Source organism: Apis florea, unplaced genomic scaffold, assembly GCF_048593485.1.
Source record: "Apis florea isolate Af1SG1 unplaced genomic scaffold, ASM4859348v1 contig_3798_pilon, whole genome shotgun sequence".
NCBI lineage: Eukaryota > Metazoa > Arthropoda > Insecta > Hymenoptera > Apidae > Apis > Apis florea.
Window position 1 is genome coordinate 1912978 of NW_028256860.1, and position 23194 is coordinate 1936171.

The 23194-nt window shown below is 28.2% G+C and overlaps 3 protein-coding genes and 1 long non-coding RNA gene across 12 annotated transcripts in view; 3 read left to right on the forward strand and 1 right to left on the reverse strand.

Moving 5' to 3' along the window:
* Positions 1-383: 383 nt before the first annotated feature.
* On the forward strand, positions 384-3947 carry LOC100867509 (uncharacterized). The gene is made up of 5 exons (XM_012485167.3): positions 384-903; positions 1007-1553; positions 1622-2595; positions 2697-2922; positions 2986-3947. Exons 1-5 carry the CDS (start codon positions 809-811, stop codon positions 3763-3765), a joined length of 2622 nt encoding a protein of 873 aa, XP_012340621.2. The 5' UTR covers positions 384-808; the 3' UTR covers positions 3766-3947.
* A 1268-nt stretch (positions 3948-5215) lies between these two features.
* LOC100872711 (fatty acyl-CoA reductase 1) lies at positions 5216-8065 on the forward strand. Its single transcript, XM_031915773.2, has 5 exons — positions 5216-5646; positions 6194-6710; positions 6996-7182; positions 7343-7591; positions 7681-8065. The coding sequence occupies exons 1-5, from the start codon at positions 5401-5403 to the stop codon at positions 8036-8038; spliced, it is 1557 nt and encodes a 518-aa protein (XP_031771633.2). The 5' UTR covers positions 5216-5400; the 3' UTR covers positions 8039-8065.
* A 101-nt stretch (positions 8066-8166) lies between these two features.
* Positions 8167-23194, reverse strand: part of tara (SERTA domain-containing protein 2 taranis) — a 49302-nt gene continuing 34274 nt past the window's right edge. For 4 of the 8 annotated variants that reach the window (XM_086915888.1, XM_086915891.1, XM_086915890.1 and 1 more), the window contains one exon: positions 8167-17011. In XM_086915888.1, the coding sequence (XP_086772014.1) occupies positions 15794-17011 (1218 nt within the window). In that variant the 3' untranslated portion in view covers positions 8167-15793. Of the gene's footprint in view, positions 17012-17259; positions 17314-17350; positions 17777-23194 lie in introns of those variants that run through there. The other 4 variants (XR_015294646.1, XR_015294647.1, XM_086915892.1 and 1 more) reach the window with 3 other exon arrangements.
* On the forward strand, positions 19872-21755 carry LOC147656315 (uncharacterized). 2 transcript variants are annotated; one of them, XR_015294652.1, is made up of 3 exons: positions 19872-20445; positions 20539-20902; positions 21264-21755. It is a non-coding gene; the product is annotated as an uncharacterized LOC147656315 (long non-coding RNA). The 2 variants fall into 2 exon arrangements; XR_015294653.1 differs by having other exon boundaries at positions 20113-20445; positions 20539-20711.

The following is a 23194-nucleotide window of genomic DNA, read 5'->3' on the forward strand; positions in this document are numbered from 1 at the left end:
GAGTTCAATCTTTAAGTTTATTGTAGATTTGATTCATATTCTTTATATAAAAAAATATTAAATTATAAAAATTGAAAAATTATTAGTTTAAGAAATATTGGAATTAAATATTTTTTATCTTTTAGATATTTCATAATAGTTTCTTATTATAAATGATTTAATAATCTTTATAGAAAATAATGTATTACATTTATCAATGTATCAAAAAATAAAAAAATTCTACTAAAATTTCTATTAAAAAATAATTTGACATGCATGTAATCTTTATACATTTATCTACAAAAACATAAATAATATCAGAACTTAAAATTTTTTAAAACAGAAATAAAATATGGCATAAAATATGAGAATTAACGCCATCTTCAGAATGCCGCAAATGAAACTAATGTAGACAAAGAAAACAAATAATAGGAGAACAAATGATAGAGATAGAATAAGAATTGATTTTTAACGCCATCTTTAAAAGATTAAAAATATTAAAAAATTATGTTTTTAAAAACATTTAAGAGATGGTGCTAATCTTTAATTCTTATTCTATTTTGTTGTATTTTTGAAAAGATGTTTTTTGTACTCAAAAGATGATGCTAATGATTAATTCTTACTTTTAACTCTATTTTTTTCCTACTATTTACTTTCCTTGTCTATATTAGTTTCATTTGCAATATTTTAGAGATGGTGTTAATTCCGCAATTTTTAGCCTATCTCTGTCGTTTTCTTATTATTTGATCTTCGTCTATATTTATTAATTATTCATGCGAAAGAGATATAACATAGAAATTAATAAAAAAAATAAATAAAAATATTAAATATGAAAATAGTTTGCGCTGCCAAAAATTGTAAATATTCTTCAAGTAATAAAGATGCGACAAATATCAAATTCATTAATTTTCCAAACAGTGATATGTAAGTCATTTATTTATAAAATAAATATTATTTAAAAGTAATATTTCTACTTTATAACTAAAATATTACATTTTTGTATAAATTATATATTATTTTCTTACAGTTCAAAAATATGGGCACATCATTGTAATAGAACAGACCTTTTAATAAAATCTAACGAAGAATTACATTTAAATTATTATATATGTTCTCATCATATAGAGGATCATTTTTATATAAATAAAACAGATCCTATAATATTAAATGAAAATGCTATTCCAACATTATTTGAATCACATAATGTTGCTGAAAAAGATTCAAGAAATGTCTTTGAGAGAAATGAAATAGCTAATAATATTGTATTATCATATTGTGATATGGATGCTGAAATGGATCAATATCATAATATTAGTATTAAATTTTCAAATTTATGTAGAATATGTGAGGAACCATCTTTGGATGGCATCGAAATATTTTCACTGAAAGGAATAGATTTAAAATTAAAAGAAAAGATTAATTTACATTTACCAATCACAGTTAATTTAGAGGATTTAATGCCACAAAAATTATGCATGAATTGTTACAATAAACTAGAAGTTGCACATTCATTAGTTATAACATCCCTAAAAACAGATATGAAATTGAAAAAACTTTTGAATATGAATACAGAGGTAAATAATAATTTATTATTTAACTAAAATGTATTATAATATTAATATTAATTATTTCTATTTTACAGCTAAATTATGATCATAAATATGATGAAATAACAAAAAAATGTTCGTTAGAAATAGCTGAAGAAATATGTATTAATGAAGCGACTGAAATTACACCTATAGAATTATCTTGTAATAAAGTTAGTGAAATTACCAATCAAAAAATCTCAACTAAGTTTACTCAATTGGAAAATATTAATATACATAAAAATAATTTTGTAAATAATATCAGGAAAGAAGTGCAATATGAATTACATAAATTTGAATCACATAATGAAAAAAATAGAGAAAATGAATATACAATTACAACAAAAAATTATCTAAATAATGAAATATTAAACAATGAAATTCAATGCTTTTTTTGCAAGAATACATTTAAAACACAAGAAATATTTGAAAATCACAAAATATTATGTGATAAAGAGAAAACAATGGTACAAAAGGATAAAGGAACTAATAATAATATGAACGATAAAGAATCCTGTAATATAAATCTAATGGATTTTCAATTTATAAAGACTTGTAATATTTGCCAAGAACATTTTGAAACTGAAAAAGACTTTATTGAACATAAAGTATCATATTGTAAAATTCTTTCAAAGAATTATCAAAATCCTAGTAAAGAAAACAAAGAATCATACAATAACTATAATGATTCTTGTAATATCAAAAGTATTCCACCAATGGAAACTAATAAAAAATGTGGTCATTGTAATTTAATTTGTAATACTAAAAAGGAATTATTAAATCATATTATGGAATGTCATCAAGGTCAACTTTTATTTAAATGTATCATATGTGACAGAAGTTTTGAAAAGTGGTCTAGTTTAGATATACATGAAGCTACTCATAGAATAGATAAACCCTATTTATGTGATTTATGTGGAAAAAGTTTTAAACATTCTAACAATTTAAGAGGTCATAAAAGAATTCATTTAGATGATTCAAGAAAGAAACGACATGTTTGTGATATTTGTGGGAAAGCATATAGATCTAGGTAGCATTTTATAGTTTCTAAATATTATGTAATATATTATGTATATATTTAAATAGCATAAATTCATAATTTTTATGTTTTTTATTAAATTAATAATTCAGATTTCATTTGGGAGAACATATGAATCAACATAATGAAAATAAACCTTATTCTTGTGAAAAATGTGGTAAAGCATTTTATAAAAGAATACAACTAAGACAACATAGATTATCACACGGATCAAATAAACATATTTGTCCAATATGTGGTGCAGCTTTCAATCGTAAAGGAAATATGAATACACATATAAAACGTCATAGTAATGGGGGTAGTACATATTCATGTAGTGTAAGTATATCATTGTCAGAAACAACTTAATAATAATCAGAATTATAAATATATTATTTCTAGATATGTATGCATAGATGTAAATCAATGAGTGAATTGAAATCACATAGAAAAATACATACAGAACAAGATATTATAGACAATATGAAAAAAAAATATAATGGCAAAACTATATGGCAATGTAAAAATTGTAATCAAATATTTTCAACGCAAGCTGTATTATTAAGTCATGAACGTATACACAAAGAAGAAAGAACAAGCATTGATTGTAATATTTGTGGAAAAAAATTAGCTAACAAAAATTCTTTAATATATCATAAAAAATCTATTCATTCTTCAAATAAGATCTATACATGTCAATACTGTGAAGAATCGTTTATTTCCAAAGAAGCACGTCTTATACATGAAAGAATACATACTGGAGAACGTCCTTACGTTTGCAAAATATGTAAAATGGAATATAAATGTTCAAGTAATCTTAATCAACACATAAAAATTCATTCTGATATTAAACCTTTCAAATGTACATATTGTAATAAGAGTTTCACACGCAAAGGAACATTAAATGTGCACGAAAGAATTCACACAGGAGAGAAACCATTTGCATGCATAATATGTGGTAGAACATTTTCGCAAAAAAATGATATGATCAAGCACACTAAAACTCATAATGCTAAATCATTATGTTGTGAACAATGTGACGAAGTTTTCGCAAGGAAAAAAGATATTCTGAAACATATTTCTTTGCATGAACAAAATAATCCAATAATTCAGGAATATATAGAAATACAACAAGAAATAGAACCTTATGTAGAGCATATAGCATGTTCTGAATTTGAATGACTTTTGTATATAAAAAAAAATAAATATTATATGCTAAGGAAAGTAAATATATCTATAATACAATTGTATAATAAATGTATACATTATAACATATTGCAGTACACAGCCAAATTATTAATAATATTTTATTTTTGTAATTATTTAACAAAAATTAAATATATATTTTATTTCTTTATGAATTATTTAATTTTAGTTTTTATATATAAATCTCACATTTAAAAATTTAATATAATTCATTATCATTATAGATAATATAAAGAAATAGCATATCATAGTTTCTCATTAATAAATAGTATGATTATTAATTTCTAATAAAAAAAAAATTTTTATTAATAATTATTTTATTTTCTTAATAATCTTTTTATTAATAATTATTTTAATAAACATTATTGATATAATCAATTTATAGTTTCAACGAATCAATACAAAGTATATTATAATTAATAAAATTTTCTAGATTAAATTAGATTGAAAAAATTAACATATCAAGAAAATATTTTTACAAATTACTAATATATTTAAAAATATAATAATAATATAATAATGAATCTTTATTTAAGTAATATTTTCTATATTTTTTCTTCTTAATTCTAATTTATACAGAAAAATTTAAAATTAAAAATAAAAACTATTTTCATTTCAAATCAATAATTCATGTAAAGAATATTATTCTTTTTTAAACGATTTAATTTATATTTTTTCATATACAGAATGTTAATATATTAGTAACACATTTTTAGAGGATCAATTTTTGATAACAAACACAAAATTGATATAAAAATGTTAATTGAGATTTATTAAATAATAAATAATTTAAGTTTGCATTAATCACGAAACAAGATGAAAACAGAATGAGATTGCAGTATAACAGAAATAAAGCTCTCATTTCATCTAATATAAACTTCAATTAATCATAACTTAGTAAAGAAATTTAATTTGTGCATATCAATTTTTATATTTATTTTATTGTTATTTGATTTTTATAAAAAGGTCCCAAAAATATTCCATGAATATATTAATACTCTATATAAAGTGTTTTTATGAAAATTCAATAAAAAATATAATTCTTCTATTAATTTAATTAAATATTCTATTTGATTAAATTTATTTATAAAATATTTATTGAAAATTCATATTATATAATAACACAAATTTAATGATCATATTATTAAAAAAGAAAATCTGTTTTTATTATATTAATAAATGTTTTAAATGTAAAACATTATAATAAAATTATTATTTTATATTGATGTCAAAATATTTGCGTCATTTTATTAAATTGAATTGTTTCATTGTTCTCAGAAAAGTAATTGAAATGCATTACTACGTATTAAAAATGTTTTATTTATGATATTCTAATTTAAATGCAATAAATCTTAATAATTTTAACCTAAATGTCTGTTCTTATTAACATTATAGATCATTAGAATTGTAAATAACATTGTATATAAGATTTGGACATTATAGTATCGCTTATTTTTGTAATAAAAGTATGAAGGAATAATATACTTTTCCGTCTTAAAGTGTTTAAACTATATTATAACTGTAAATTAAAAAAATTCAATGAAATCAAATTATTTATAAATCTTAAAACAATTTATCATCTGAAAACAATATTATCAAAAAAACTTAAAAATGGATAAAATAAAAATTGTGCAACCTAATAATAAAGAGAATTTAAAAAACACTAGTGATAGTCAAATACAAAAATTCTATAGTGGAAAACATATATTTTTTACAGAATATACTAGTCTTCTTGGAAGTAGCATTTTAGAAAAAATTCTAATTACGTGCACTGAAATTAGCAAAATTTATGTTATGATTAATGTAAAAAATGATGTATTGATAAAAGAACAATTGAAAAAATATTTTCAAAATGAGGTAAGTAATAGAACAAATACGATAATAATATAAAAAGAAAATGAATAGAATTATGATTATTGATATATTTGAGATAATTAAAAACTGATATTAAATTAAAAATGAAATAAAGCAGAGAAAATGAGATAAAATGAAAAATTATTGAAATTTATAAAATTTTGTTTAAATTCGATTAAAAATACTTATTCATATCTATATGTTTATAAATATAAAAACACAAATTTAATTTAGTTAACTTTCTTTCATTTTAATATAAAAATAACTGTAATTAAAATAAATACTTAAAATACTTTATTGCTTTGATTTATTTTTGATAAAAAAAAAAAATTAATAATGTAAAAGAGATTCAAATGTATGAAAAATTTTAAAATGAATTTACGGTAATCATTTGAATATTATTTAACATACATTATGCATCATAGGTCAAATGTGATTTTTTTTGATGACAATAATTTCTAATTAATGCATTAAGCGGAAATTAACTTGCAAAATTTAAAAATACGACATATAATTTCTTACAAATTAAAATCCCACTTATAATTTTCAGATATTTAATACGTTACGCGAATCGAATCCGAATTTTATAGAAAAAGTCGTACCAATTTATGGTGACTTAAGCAAAGCCGATTTAGATCTATCATCAGAAGATCGTCGATGTTTGGTGGAAAATGTGAATATAATAATTTATAATGGATCGGTCGTACAATCAAAAAAAGTATCCTATATATTACGTTCAAACGTAATTGCAACGCAAACACTTCTTGAATTAGCTACGGAATGTTCGCATTTAGAGGCATTCGTATATGTTTCAACTACATTTTCTCATTCTTATAAACAAATCATCGAAGAAAAATTTTATCCTGTTGTGGGCAATATAAAGCTAATCGAAGATGTGATACGGGTCGATGAAGAGAATGAATCTGGAATTACCAATGAAGCACTACGCGATATCATAGCAGACTCGGTAAATTTGTATGCCTTTAGCAAAGCTTATGCTGAAGATTTAGTTTACAATTTTGGCAAAAAAAAATCGCTTCCTTGTGTTGTCTTCAGGCCTTCCATGGGTATGATAATTATATTTTAATATATTTTTAATTTAATCCTAGAAAAAGCTAAAATATATTTTATATAAACTATATGCAGAATAATCGAATTAAGCTATAATTTTAAAATGGAAAAAATTTTCGTCTATTTTTGATTTACACATTACATCTATAGCATCTATAGTTATTGTTTTAAATTTTGTTTTATTATTATATGTTTTAAAGATAAAAATTTTAAAATGTTGTCATTCTTATATGAAATAATAATAATAAAAACATATCGCGTTATATTATTTATTTTAACAGTTGCATGTACAAATGAAAAGTTAATTCCATTAAAGAATAAAAATGATGTACTATTGTTAGCGAAGGCAATAAGTCTAGGTTACATACATGTAATCAATCTAAAGAAAACTGATACTATGGATCTAATTCCAATTGATATGACAGCTAATAGTCTTTTGGCAATGATTTGGGATTTCGTTGTTTATAGGTATTTTTTTATTATATACTTTATGATAATGATATGATCTAATAAAATATATTATCTAATAAAATAATATTATATTTATTATCCATTGTTATTAAAAAAAAAGAAAATTGTATACAAATAAAATTAGTATTTTTATTGTTTTTTTTTTCTTTGTTTTTAGGAAAAAAGATGAACCACAACAAGTATATAATTATGGATCTTCTGATTGGAATCCCATAACAGTAGGCTCGGCGTCAGAAATGATATTTAAAGAAATAGAAAAAAATCCATCAGATAATGTAATTTGGAAACCGTATTTAATATATATTCAAAATATTTGTCTTTTTTCGATACTTAATATAATATTGAATATTATTCCTGGTATATTGATTGATTTAATCTTATTAATTAGTGAAAAGGAACAACCACCGTAAGTTTTTTTTATGATTCTTATTTAAATAAAAACGTAACATTAAAATTTATTATAATATCTAAATATTTCATATTTATTTTGCGTAGAATTATGAAAACAATTCACAAGCTGAAGAAATGTTATTTCCCAATTATACAAATCTTCAAAGCTAATCACATTATAAAAACAAATAAATTTAAAGAATGTCTAACACGGATGAATACAACCGATTTAAAAGAATTTCCTTTTAATTTAGCAACACTGAATTGGAATGATAGCATGGTTAAATTAATGACATGTTGTCGAAAAGAAATGAATGAGCCAGTAACCGCAAGTCCTGCCACAAAGAAAAAGTATCGAAATTTAGTAAAGTTACATTTCATTACTTGTGCTTTACTTATGCTTTTTTTATTGTATTTTTTCTATAGGATATTGTCTAATTTTTGTCACCACTATCATTATTGATATAATAAACATAAGATGAAGTTATCATATGGATATGTTTTCATTTTTACCATTTATTTTTCAATGTATGAAAATGATTAATTTTGAAGATTAAGGGTAAAGGATTGCAAAATAGCACAACACCATTATTATATATAGAATAATACTCTTTATTGTTTTTGATAGTTTTTGTTGTTGTTGTCCATATCGTGCGTTATCCTCTTACTTTTTTTCAGGTTAATCATTTTTGCGCTGCATTTGTTGTTTTGCATTCTTCTTTTGTTGTTGCTGATTCTTTGCTGCTTGATATTTTGGTAAAACGGTATGCGATACAACGACACAACTGTATGAAATAAAGTATGAGAAACGAACGAAGAAAAAGAAAAAGATACAAACATGTCCAATCACTCGAGAACCGTACATTTTTCGTACCGTATACACTGGGACCACTTAGGACTAGAGTAATTGCGATTCATACTTTTTCTTTTCTGTAATTCTTTTTTTTATTTTTTTTCTTTTTTCTTTTTCAGTAGTAATTGGCAAGCACGCGTGCAAAGTAACGAATCGCGAACACACATTAAATTAAAATATTATTTTCTTTTCTCTTTCGCTTCATTTTGCGTTTATTAAGAAAAATGAGCAACTTAATCTCACTTTTTCTATTCTTTTCTCTATTATATATTTTCTTATTTATTTTTATTATTTAGATCATTATTAACATATTTTTTTTGTATTTTTTTTTTTATTATTATTTATTATTTTAGATGCAGTCTTGTGACACGATACGGATTTACAGTCGAGTGATCGGCACACGTTCCGTAGATACAGCCGTGCATCTTAAAATTTGTTCTAGCTCTATTAAAATGGCCGCACACACGGTTCGTATGGCGAACGTACCCCCATCGGGACACATCGATTTCAGACTACTAGTTAATTCTCGAGTAATATATTATCGAAATCATAATGAATTTTAAGATGAAATCGTTTCTGAAATCTAGAGAACAGTTCATATATTTCGATATTTCCTATTTTGAATTCGCCTTAAAATCGAATATCCCTCCGGATAGTGCATTCGCTTCACGCGCCCGGCGCGATTTCGATGCAACTTCATCTTTTCTTCATTTTTTCTCTCTCTTCCATTCTTTTTTTCTCTCATTCTTCTCTCTCTCTCTCTCTCTCTCTCTCTCTCTCTCTCTCTCTCTTCTTTCTTTTTTACATACATACACTCTGGCTCGCTCTCTTTCTCTCTTTCACACTTACACACACACACACACTCTCTCTCTCTCTCTCTCGCTCTTTCGCATCATCCCATTTTTATCATTTAATTAATTAACTCTGTCTTTCTGTAACCGTCTTCTCCGCGCTAATATTTACAATGTACAGTGTCGTGTGTTCTTCTTTCCTTCTGTTCCTAAGTTTTGCGGTCACGATGGGACTCTCGTAAGGTCTCGGAGATCCGTTACGATCTAATTCTAATTATCCGTCATCCGTCCTCGTTTTTATGTTTTTTTTTTCATCTCATTTTCGGTAATTATATTTTTTCATACGCTGATCGACACATTTTGATACGGCCTCATTCTTTCATAATTTTCAACTGAAAGAAAGAGATCGCTCTTGCGTCCGTTTGATAGATACAATCGATATTTAATAATATTAATAATAATAATAAAATTAGCACTAATAATAATAATAATAATGATAAAAATAATAATAATAATAATAACAATAATAACAATAGTAATAATAATAATAATAATAATAATAATAATAATCGTAATAATAATAGTAATAGTAATAGTAGCAGTAGTAATAGTAGTAGTAATAGTAATAGTAGTAGTAATAATAATAGTAGTAGTAGTAGTAGTAGTAGTAGTAGTAATAATAGTAGTAGTAATAATAATAATAATAATAAAAATAATAATAATAATAATAATAAGAGTAGTAATAATAATAATAATAATAATAGTAATAGTAATGATAATAATAAAAATAATAGTAATAATAATAGTAATCGTAATAATAATAATATTATTATTATTATTAAGAGTAATAATAGTAATAGTAATATTAATAATATTAATAATAATAATAATAATAATAATAATAATAATAATAACAGTAATAATAATAGTAGTACTAGTAATAACAATAATAACAATTATAATAATAATAATAATAATAATAATAATAAAATAATAATAATAATCATACAAAAAGAAATAGGAGGATTCGAGGACGTTGCATTCGTAAGGCGGCCCACATAAGAGCTGCACATTTTATTTGACTCGAATAAAAATGTCTCTAACTAATTCTCGGTTAGATATCATCGTAATAGGAACTTAATCGTACATTTTCGCGGCAGCCCAAGAAGATTAATCTTCTTAGTAGATAAAATGTGTATTAATATTTAAAATAATAATAATAATAATATAATAAAAAATAAGTAAGTATTTCTCTTTTCTTTCATACTAACAATGAATGAATAAAGAAAATTAATATAAATCTCATTTAATTGTATATATAAATAATTCGATAAAGAGTACGATTAAACTTCTGTCCTATAAATTAAAAATTAATAAATTGGCTATTGTCGACGTAGTTCTACATCTTTTTAAAGTCCTAGCTGATCGCCGCTAACGTAGATTTACGTCGTTTTAAAATCCATGATTGCCATTTGTGTAAATTTTTGTAATTATTTAGCAACTCATATATATATTTTATGATTATTGAGACTTTATTATATTTCTTTTATAAAATGTGAAAATCTAAAAATAAGAGACTTAATCAAAAATTGATGATATAATATTGATTTTCCAATGCGAATTAATTATTACTAATTAATATTTCGTTATTTTAAAAAAATGCCTTTGATTAAAAATATCTTTTAAAGAATTAAATTTGTTTTTAACTCTTAATTTTTATTTGTAACGTTCATTTTTCGTATTTTAAACAAAAAGTAATTACAAACGTGTATTATAAAACAATACTTCTTTATTTTACTGTATTTTAATACAGCTACGACATTAGCTAACTATAGGTTTTTAAAAATCGTACGGCGGCATCCAGCTAAGGCTCTTGAGTTAAAACCGCCGACTACGAAACAATTAAAAAACGCAACTTTATAGATTCCACCTTCCATTTTCATTAATCTATATGTTACGTCTAACTGGTCATTCTAACATAAGAAATAATAAAAAAAAAAAAAAAAAAAAAAAAAGAAAGAAAAGAATTCATGAGAATGTTATATATATATATATATATAATAATCAAAGATTATATAATCTTTATCAATGTCTATGCACAAAAAACGATTTGGAAGAGCATGTATGAAAAAAGAAATGACAAAAACAATAGAATGACCAGCTTTCGTGTTTGGTTATAAAAAGAACGAGATATCCCCCAAGATATGCGCTTTATAAATTAAACTGAATATCAATGTAAATCGCTCCGTGGGCCAGCCGCGAATCACAGCAACATCATCCGAACACAACGAGATTGCGCGAGTCCCCGTCACCGCTTTTGTATATCACTTACCACGGTAAATATATATAATAATCTTATATATATACTTCTTGTTTATATATAATATATAATAATATCTTATATATGTATATTTTCTTCACATTATACCTATTATATCATCTTTTATTTCCGCTTAAACATACTTCTGCGCGTGTGCTATTTATACTATTTACAATGAATCCCTCATGCTTTTTTTCTTCCTTTCTTTTCCTCGATTTACAATCGTAACTCTCTGAAGTAGTGTTCGTTACACATCCATATTTTTTTTTTGTTTTCTTTTTTTTAAACGTTAACATTAACACGCACGTAGGCGCAATTGTCGAAACACACGCGTATAGAACTCGTTTCGTCGTTCTCTCGCACGGTTACGTTTTCCCTGCATCTCGTGATCCACGTATAGCTCGCGCCTCCTCTTCTCCACGTTCGTTAAAATCTTCGAAAATCGCAGGCACTCCGTCGGTACCGTGTGTATATATGTGTATACGCGTATTTAATATACGTTTCAACGCAGAGAAGCTACATTTCCGTGTAAAAAATACGAAATTATTTATCACCTTCCGAGAGTTCCTTTTTCATGCCCGAGAAGCGAGAGTATACCGTCTCGCGTCTAGTTTCCAAACGTACTTGCTTGGTATTCCGTTCGTCGATCAAACTCTGTACAAAATGTTGATCGAGAGATCAGAATATTTCTTCGTGATTCGTAATTTTTTTTTATTTTCATATCAATAAAATTCCGATACATCAATTAGTGTTGATTTTCTGATTAACTCCTCAGAACTTTTTAACGTATTAACGTGTATCGAAAGAGAAATCTTAAGGATCTTAAGGCATTTGTGTCGCGACACAGAACACCAAGCCAATGAGGTAGCGCTGCGATCGTAAAACACGAAAAGGCATATACTTGAGAGATGCATCAACGCGATGGACGAATTTCTTTAACAATCTAGCATACGTTGGTGTATCTCGTGTATGTGTGCCACGTGCTTTAAAACTCACGCTGTTTCTGATTGGTACACCATGCAAGAAAACAACATTGAACCATCCTAAAACGTCCCCGTACATTCATATCGAGCGCGCATTGTAATTTCACACAACGTCGTGCGCGTATGTATGTGTGTTCTGTGTATAAATGTGCTGTTGAGTTTTAACATTTTCATGCGGTTGTAGAATAGAATTGTGCATGGAATTCGAACGATTTGCAATCTTAGAAAAACGTAATGAGAACATCTTTCCCTATTTTTTTGTATTTCGTTATCGAATATCTTCGATCATAAATTATTATTGTTCCTTTAAAATCAATGAAATTGGACAATTGAAATTTAAATTTCTGTTGATCCATACATACTATTATTTTTTTCAATATTTTGTAATATTTTGCACTATGTTCTCACATTTATATTTCAATCGAGCACTGGTCTAACATACAGAAATTTGTCCCCATTACATGTTTGAAAAAGTTCACATATCATTCGAAATCGATACACTTATTTTTTTTTTTTTTTTCTCCTAGATTTTCTGCACCGTTAAAGTAATATTGCTCGTTGTTTTCTTTTTGTACAAAATGAGAGAGGAACTAATGAACGAAATAGAGATGAGACGATTAGTGTGGCGTAAAATCAATATAAGAATCGAATATAAGATGACAATCGAATAGAATGAAAATTAGAAAATTTAAAATTTTTAACAGAACAATTGAAAAAAAAAGAGAGAAAAAAAAATAGAAAACAAGAACGAAAAAATGAAAACTGTCGAGAATTCACTTGAGTTCGCGTTAACAATTATTAGACTTAATACGTAGTGTGTATCTATATACATCGAAGTATCTAATGTATTTCATGTATAAACATGTACATTTCGTGTTCTTTGTATTCCTGTATACAAATATCGCATGTCACGAATGGATTTTTTGTATGGTATGTGTCTCGTGTCAGTGTATAATGTCGGCTTAATATTGAATTAATTACAGTTTTAAATCAACTTGTGAAATGTTATCAGTAGAGTTTTCTTTTTTTCGTTTCTTTCTTTCTTGTTTTTTCCTTTTCTTTTTTCCCCCATCTTTTTTCATTCCCTCACACAAGTAATCAGTCGATTTATAAATTATTGTATATCGCTTTATCGTTCGTTTTTAAATTCGCTTTACAACGCTTAACTTCGATTTAAGTATAGCTGCTCTTTTGAGTTCAGTTAGTGGACGTTGAGGACGAGATCGCGCGCGGATCGCCATTCCTCTTCGCGAAGTGCGTATCGTCGAGTTTTATTTTATTACTTTTTTTTTTTTTCTTCTCTCTTAATAATCTCTCCGTTCCACACCCCAAGTGAATTATTGGCTCCCTTCGTTCTTTGCTCGTCGGCCACTCTATTTTACAATAGTATTATGGTACATATTATTAACGGGAGATCAGTGGCGCGCAGTGGCCTACGTGCGATGATACGAAGGAACCGATATTTATCCCGATCTCTAAAATGCAGGTACATTTGTTAGCATCGTGCGTCAGAACATAGTACGCATTTTCACTAACATATCTCCATCTATTCGGCATATGATATTACCCTTAATAATCGTCGAAAGCCTTCGAGAATCCAGGAACGATATTGATGCTACTATAATTAATTTCGCTTCATATCGGATATCACACAATGGAAATATGTTCGACCATCTATGTTCTGTTCACGACGTCAGGACGTATCTAGACTCCTCGACGAAGGCTGCAGGCGATCCGTGCGAATTTACGCACATGGCTCTGTGTGTACAGAATTAAGCACCAGGGTGTGATCGTCCTAGCACCATATATCGACTTTTCTGTGTACGAACCTGTATATCTGTCTGATGTACATATACATATGTATGTATATTTATACGTGGGTGTATACGCGCGTGTGTATGTGTATGTATTTATCAGTGTACGGTATAGGCCACGGCGGTTATGTCTTACGCGTGTAATGTATCGTTAGTGTGTTACAGTGTATGGCATTAATTAATCGTCGCCTGGATAGTCTTTCTAATCCAAAGAGAAAACAGCGATCGATGATGATGGACACTCCCTTTTCGATTGGCTGTCGCAAACGACGCCAAGAGTTCTCAACGTCCAGCCAGCTAGGCAAGCGATATCGCGCTGTTCGAATCAATTACAAAAAAAAAAAAGGAAAGAATAAAAGAATTAAGAAAATTTAAAGAAAACCAAGAAATGTAGAAAGAAGAAGAGATTTTTTTTTTCCAGTCTGTCGAAGTACCGTGCCGTTTGTCATCGTTGTTTTAAAGAGTCGAAGAAGAAGGCTACATAGGTCCTTTACTTGTCCTACCGTATCGCCGGCCCGGGGGCGTGAACATTGAGCTCTTTTCACTTTCTCTCTTTTTTCCCTGTCGCTCTCTCACTCTATTTCTCTCGCTCTCTTCCCCCCCTTTTCTCCCTCTTTTTTCATTCTCTCATTCTATTTCTTTCTGTCTGACGTGCCGGTGGCGACATTTCGAGCGACTCGGGAACTCATACATGTGCCGCTGAATTCGCAGGTGCAGCTGCAAAAACAGATCGTTTCGATATAGTATAACCAGGCTCGTTTTGAGGTGGTCGCTGATGATGATCCGGAGGAGGACCCGATCTCGCGTTGTTCGTTAACTAAAAATTATAATTCATTCGAATGTGAAAATATATTTCTTACACACACACATATACATATATATATATTATATATTATGTGTGTATATATATATATATATGTATAATAAAAAGATTTAAATAATTTCTATTAAATCGGTAGTAAATAATTTTTAAATCTAATTATAATAACAAAGTATAAAATATTAAATTATTAGTTAATAAATATCATTGAAACAACGTGAGTTTAGGTACTCGTCGGTTTAAAAATTGTAATCACCTCTATTTCCTTTGAATTTTAAATATTTCCAATGGGCCATGAATTCTGCACCAGTTGCACCTGCGAACACAGGAGGTATCACGTCTCATACCTCCTCGCCCATAAGGAGTAGACCACCCATGCTGGTTACCGGTGTAATACGAAGTAGAACGTAACCGAGATAATCGATCGGTGCGTAATTGACACGAATGGTAATAAATAAGAAAAAGAAGACCTCCTGGAGAATCGCCGACCAGGCGTTGCAAATAATTCGTGAGGCGGGCGACTGCATCGTCTCTACATCTTGATTTGTGGTTCTTTGTAAATGCCGCATACTTATTTGCTCTGCGGCATCAGTGGGTAAAAATCGATGAGATGACTCAACGATGTCAAAATTGGGGGCTATGATCCAACGCACATTAACGATTCGTGCGTACTACTGCTACTTCCAGTACTAACGCAGGCACTGGCCACATTGCTATTGGCACAGCTACCGCTGGTCGACACCAGATGCTGCTGTTGCTGTTGCTGATGATGATGGTGTTGCTGATGTTGCTGTTCTTGCGCCGTTGTACTCCTAAGAATATCGTCCGCAGACAGAGGTGTCAGTTTCCATCCAGGCATGAAGTCTAAATCTAGATCCGGACCAATATCGACATCCAGTAACTCGTTGTTGTTTAGTGGATCTAAGGGCGACTGACTCGAAAGAGATAGCACACTGCCCCAGTTAATCGAACGACTATCATCGCTATCACCGATACCAGAATCGACGTCTGTCTCGTTTGAAGACGTTGGTGGCATTGGAAATGGCGTTAACCTGCCCTGCTCAGGAGGTTGAAGTTGAGCAATGGGTGCTGGTATAACTGGCTCCATGGGCGGTGGACTTCTGTCCCTCTCCATCTCGCGTTCTAGATGCCTCAATGTATTGCAGATGAGAACCGATCGATGAAGGCTCGGATCCGGAAATTGGCGATACCTCGCCAGCTTGCACATCGAAATATTTAATACGGCTAGTCGCCTTTGTCTGTAACACGCTCTGCCACGTCGACACCAACTTGACCTCGAACCTTCGCAGCATCTATCATTTGCTCGATAACTAGATCCAAGCTCCAAGTAACTTTTTCCGTTTTCTTCTCGCCGTATCGTTGGAGGTTCATAATGATGAGGCGCTCCCCATTGCGGCTGAGGCCTCGACAGTTGACTGTAACCATTATTACCGACCGGACTAGTAGGTCCGCGTTGATGGTGATAGTAGTGCTGCGGATGATGGTGTAGGTGCGCCACCGTAGACGGTGGAGGCGCTGACGTTGGCGTCGATGATTGTTGCTGTTGTTGCTGCGCCGTTTGATGTTGCTGTTGTTGCTGTTGTTGAGGACTCGTCGATGTTGGTTGACAAGGATTTGTCTGCAGGCAAGGCGGACTCACTTCCATATCGTAATAAGAAGCCGGTGTTTGGCTAAGCGGGGGCGTGTAACTATCCTCCATCGCCCACCAGCTACCCTCCACTCGGCCTAACTTCGATGGGCTTTCGCCCATATCCATGTCGAACTCCATGCAGCCCACACCTCCCTCCAGTTTACGTTTCCCTGCCGTGGCCTGCAGACCCATCATTGCACAACTCTAAAAATAAATAAATTACATATTATATTAGTTTTTCTAAATTTTTTTTTTTTTTTATAAAAAAGTAAGTATTTTCATTTTATATCTATTTTTAAAATTGCTTTCATAAGATTATATAAATAGTATTGTTATATAGTTATCATTATATTATTATTATATATTATATAGAAAATTAAAGAATATTGATATTATTATATTAGGAAGAATATAATATTACAATTAAATTAAAATAATTTAACAAATTATACTTTTTGTTATAAGAAAAGAAAGAGAAAAAATTTTAATGATAAACTAGGAATCTTTCTTAAGTGATAATTTAGCGACATGATCACGAGAGACCTTGCCGAGTCTCGATATTCTGCTATAAGCAAAAGAGTAGGCAAAACGGCATGACTCAGAGGGTCGGCTCGCTGACAGACGTTGGAGAATGACGTCAGACGACTCCCTACCCTAGCCTGGAAGAAGTCATCGTTGGAATGGATGATCGAGTGGGCATGGAAGAGAAGGGGGACACAAATGGCGAAGGGGACAGAGGAGTGTTGTTACTCATGGGTTCAATCAGCAAGCATGCGGGCCCCTTGTGAAATACTCCTCTTCATTTTATCTTTCCCTCCGTCTTTGTTTTCATTTTTCTTCTTATATTCGTTCACAGATATATCAAATTTATGAAAATATGTATTATTATTTCAATATTTTAATAGTGACTTTATTATTCTTGTTATTATTACTAGTAAACATATTAAACCAGATATTAGAAAAATTTAAATAATAATAAGTTTATATTTTCTTAATTAATTTTTTAATTTATTTTTTTTTTTTAATTAATGAATGTAAAGTATATAAATGCTAGCTTGCATCACTTACAATGATACCAACTCAAAGAAAGTTAATCGATCCATGCGATAATTCCAAATGATGAAGTATTTAGATATCAATAATTTTCATTCATATATATAAATTCAATTTTATAATTATGAGAATAAAAGTGAATAAATAATCATTTTTTATTCTCTCAACTTTTGTTTAAATAAAACTTTTAAAATAAGAATAGAAAAATTTAAAAAAATAAAAATTATATAAATTTAATTGAGAATCACTGATAGTGCAGTTAGTTGAACGAATTGCCGTAGGATGTCACTAGCGATACGTTCATCATTTTGTCCGATCCACGTGGTCTGCACATGACGTTTGATTTCATAAAAAAAAGCAAAAACAAAAATTGAGGAAATAGAAGTAGCGAAGAGTTGACCTATGGATAGGGGATGTGAAACGGTGGCGTGAACGTCATTTAACAGATAATCGATGCGTTATGTTGTCCAATATGAAGAGTCTCGTGTGTGTGCAACTAGTAAGAACAACAGTGGAAAAAGGAGGGAAAAAAAGTTCCGAGGAAACGAGCAATGTCATCAGACGATACCGCGCGCTCATAATGATACCGATAGTAATGGCAAAACAAGCGAAGCAATTTACTGTTTTATTTAATCGTATTTTAAATAAATAATAGAAAAATAAAAATTTCAAATTAAATAAAGAATATAAATGTAACTTTTTCGAATGTAATTAATGTACAAAAAGATAATTTGACTTTTATTATAATAATTTCATTATGAAAAATAACTTTTGAAGAGAAGAAAAGTACGCTTTCTTAGAAACAATTTATAGATTTCTAGAAGTAACTAGTTATACTATAGTAGTAACAGCAACAGCAGCCAACGACTCAATCTCGATTCGACGGTGTACATCCGCCGCGGCGGCCTACTTGGAATACGACTCGCTCGCGAAGGTTCTCCTTCCAACAGGGTCGACCAGTCCCGGAGCTCTTCGAGAGACGATTCATGGAATCGTGGGGAAAACAATGAGGGATCGTATCCGCAAGCTTGATTTCGCCTTCCATTACAGTGAAAACACGATTTCCTCAGGAAAGTACTTCTAGTTTTGTCGATCAATACTTTCCCAATACATATTTATCAATATTTATCAATATTAATCTTTATGATTAATATAATACCGTTTAATGAATTATCATATATTAAAAAGAACAAATATTATGATAAATAATCATCAGTAACAGGAGAATATAAAAAATAAAATCTAATAGATTCGGAATTTAAATTTATTATTTATAAATTTTTACTTTATCAACTAAGTTATTTGAAATATCTATGAATTTTATAATTTCCTATGTCTAATATTAAAAAATAGTCAATCACATTTATTGGCACAATTGAGATCAAGATTTCAATGAGCGTGATCAAGAATTGAACGGATGGCCTAACAATGTTTGCGAAACATGGTCCGGGCGCACTTGTTGAATCGAGACGACCACCGGGTGGTTACTGTAGGGAGTTACCGCATAACGGATTAGCTGTGTGTAGCAGAAATGCACGGCTCTTAACTATCCATAAATCAAAGTCAAGAAGCATGTGCTCATCCCACTCTCTTTTCCTCTCGTGAAATCTTTAAGGGTTGCAATTTGCGTTTTTTTCTCTTACATATAAAGAATCTTTTGAATATTCATTTGTGTTAGAGAATCGCAACATTGAAAGAAAATGCTACAAAATTAATTTTTATTCGTTTATATTTTTTAATGTAATTGTTTACAGTAATTCAGGTTTATGATAATAAAAATTGCTTTTGATTGTGAAATTGATATTTTATATTACTTGAAATAAAAATATTTTTCCATTTTTCTTAATAGATTATCATAAATTAAAAAGATTGATCATTCAATATTTAATAAACTATTTTTTTTTATATCTCAAACTATTTTTATATAAGTATTAAATAATATCGTATTTTTTTTACAGGAATGCCATCTAGTAGTGAATTCCGTAATCAATTCATATAGAGGATTTATTTCGAGGTTAATCAGATAAACGGATGATTTGAAATATCGTATATATTCTAACATTATAATTTTTATCATTAAAGAAATTTTAATGAAATACAACGAATAAATTATTAAATTTGTTAAACTGTATGTAACTTTAAATTTATTAAACATAAATAAATAAATAATATTTTTGAGAAAATATAAGAATATTTCTCTAAATAATTATTACAAAATAATAACATATTAATAAATTTTATAAAAACTTTAGTGAAGGAATTTTCATAAACAAATTTGCTCCAATTCCTGTTTTATCATCAGGAATGTAGGTCAATGGAATAAACGTGAGAGAAGTACCAGAACTAGAAAAGATTCATGACGACCGTGCTCGCAATAAGATAATGTTCACTGCGTGAAGCCTATCTAGATAAATTATAACATATACGCATGAGAAGATTAATAAAATTTGTTTTTACGTTATTTTTATAAAATCATGTAAAATTACAATTGACATAGAAAATAAAAGAAAAATAATAAAAATATAAGTTAAGTAAGAATGAAAAATTTGATTAAATAGAAAAAATAAAGAAAATGATTTCAATATGTAAGTATTAATTCAAATATGTTATTTTTTATTTGAATAGTAAATTTGTAAATACATTTATTTTGAATAAGTTCAATTTCACTTTATTTTTAGAACTAATAAGTAAACACAGAAAAGATGCGAGAGAACAATCAAAAGTAGAGAAGGTTCGTTGTGGATCCGGCTATGCCTGACGATGAGGTAATGTTTGCTACACGAGTCAAAGCTATCTAGTCAGCCAAAGAACGAACACACACGAAGACATCGGAGCCCCGTAGATAAAACCAGTTAGTGTGTGGCGTCGTACATTCCTAAGCTACATATATATGCTGCATGCTAGACATGCGCGAATACATTGAAACGATGAAACTATAAGATTGAATATTCAAATCCATTTTTGAATTCAAATGCTCCAGAACTCAGTGCAGCTTTACATATTTAATAACGAAAAATATTCAAAAGTGTTGCTTCTTTAGAGGTTAGATCATTAACTTAGTTATACCAACATTATGACATAATTGTTTTGATAATAATTTCATGAAAGTATAAAATAATAAAATATATTTTCATATATGTATATTAAAAGTGAATGGAAAAACAAAAAAAATAGATGAAAGAATGAGAAGAGAAAGAGATAATATGAAAAAAATCAATATAAAAATAAATTTCTTAATATTCGCTTTATATTTTATTTTATAGTATTAACTGAAAAAACAATCGATGCAATGTTAAACGATGCATCGTGAAATATATGAAATTTTAATTCATCTCGAATTCAAAACTGTATAGCACATAAATGTAATCAATTCGTGTTGAGGCAAATTTTCTGCGCTGTTCAGGCACTAGAAGAACGACATCGAGTCAATGTTGGTGCCGGCGGTCGGCAGTCATGACAACATGACGTCAACCGGCCGTGTGTTATTTTCGAAAGGGGACTCGATCGGTGCGGCGCCTGCCGGTGAGATCGCCAACTACGAAAAACAGCTCGACAACGACGTCGCGCACCACGCTATCGGGCCAAGAAATAACAACGCGCACAATATAGCCTGCCGTGTTATGATTATCGAGCGTAATTCCGTCGGGAATATTTAAATAAATGAAAAACCAGAAAATATTGCCTTATATAAAAAATTTTCGTTTTTTGTATAAAATTAACTTTAAACATTTAATATTTCTTTAACAGATAATATGTTTGTTCGATATCGTCTAATTTTTATCCGTCCATTTATCAATGACGTGCTGTATTATTTATAGATATGATGTTCTGGATAATTTTCCACTACTACAGCCAAATAAATTACTAAAATAAAAAGTTCAAATTAATTTAAAAATTATACAATATTATTTCAATGTTATATTACTCATTTAGGAAATTATTTCTATTTTAAAATATGAAAATTACTAAATAACAATAGTAAAAAAAGAAAGAAAATAATCAGTACCTTTTCTTTGAAATTAATCTATTTTATATAAATAATTAATAATTTCAAATATACATCTAATTAAATCGCATCGAGAAATTTTTTGAAATCGTCAATTTATCTTGTACTATAAATTATGCAATCGATGAATTTCGTTTCGCGGTGTGATGCAAGATCGTTACCAAGCAGTGACATTTCTTTGAATTTGACTTCGAGTTTCGCGCGTACGATCCTGGAAGCTGTTTGAATGCTAGTTTTAACAGTGTAAAGTCCGTGACAGATTAGTGGTACGCTATCTCGTCGAATGGATAAGATTGTCGGGGAGCAAGTCAGTTAGACTTAGATTTCAAGGACTTGCAAATCGGGCTCATCATCGTGAACTTTGAAAAGTCTAATGTCAATAGATTTTTACTATTTTTTAAATTAAAAAATTTTTATTTTTAATAAATTATTTTTATTTTAAATAGATTATATTGTTAATATAAAAAATGATGTTCTTTTTTTCAAATTTTTTAGTATACAATAAATATTTAAAAAATGTTTACACAACTGTAAAAACGATTTAAAATTCTAATACTCTATATGTTCAAAGTTAACTTTTATGTATTGTATATGCTACGTATATATGAATATATCTATACGTGTATACATGCTAATTTTATTTTTATGTGCTTGCCTATGTACTTTAAACAGAATAGTACACTCAAACTTGTAATAGAGAGATGTTTTTAGCAAATTCAATATATCATATAAGATTAAAGAAGTAAATTTACTTACAACTTATAATTAAAATTAAAATATTTATAATTTTTTTACATGGAAATAATATCATTAAATTTATAAAATTATATTATGATCATTAAAGTAATTATTTTTACATAATAACTTTTTTTACATAATAATATGAGATAAAAAAATATATAAAATGAAAAAATTGAAATAAAAATGAATAAATTATACAAACAATTTCGAAAAAACATCATATTTTTATTGTTATATTATTAATTATAATTACATATATTAATATTAATATTGTGTATAATTACATATATATATATAATTTTATATCAATTCAAATTAGATTTCAAATATTAGAATCAAAAGAACCAAATTTTATATCAATGATATATTTAACGAAGATGATTGAAAATTAAAACCAATTGAATTATTAAAATTATATAATCATTTGTATTGAGAATTAAAAAATTGAAAATCAGTATCACGTCTAAAGTGAGAACAAACTATCAAAAAAAATCAGTTTACGATCTTTAAACGAAAAAAGAAATACAAAAGCCAGCAATCCACAGAATTTTATTGTAGATCATCAAAAAAGATGAATAAGCATTATC

Bases quoted from the DNA above. Each gene is read 5' to 3' on its own strand.
- LOC100867509 (XM_012485167.3), top strand. From the start codon at position 809: ATGAAAATAGTTTGCGCTGCCAAAAATTGTAAATATTCTTCAAGTAAT. The intron at 904-1,006 runs GTAAGTCATTTA...ATTTTCTTACAG, and splicing joins AATTTTCCAAACAGTGATAT to TTCAAAAATATGGGCACATC. The intron at 2,923-2,985 runs GTAAGTATATCA...TATTATTTCTAG, and splicing joins GTAGTACATATTCATGTAGT to ATATGTATGCATAGATGTAA.
- LOC100872711 (XM_031915773.2), top strand. From the start codon at position 5,401: ATGGATAAAATAAAAATTGTGCAACCTAATAATAAAGAGAATTTAAAA. The intron at 5,647-6,193 runs GTAAGTAATAGA...TATAATTTTCAG, and splicing joins AAAAATATTTTCAAAATGAG to ATATTTAATACGTTACGCGA. The intron at 6,711-6,995 runs GTATGATAATTA...TTATTTTAACAG, and splicing joins TGTCTTCAGGCCTTCCATGG to TTGCATGTACAAATGAAAAG.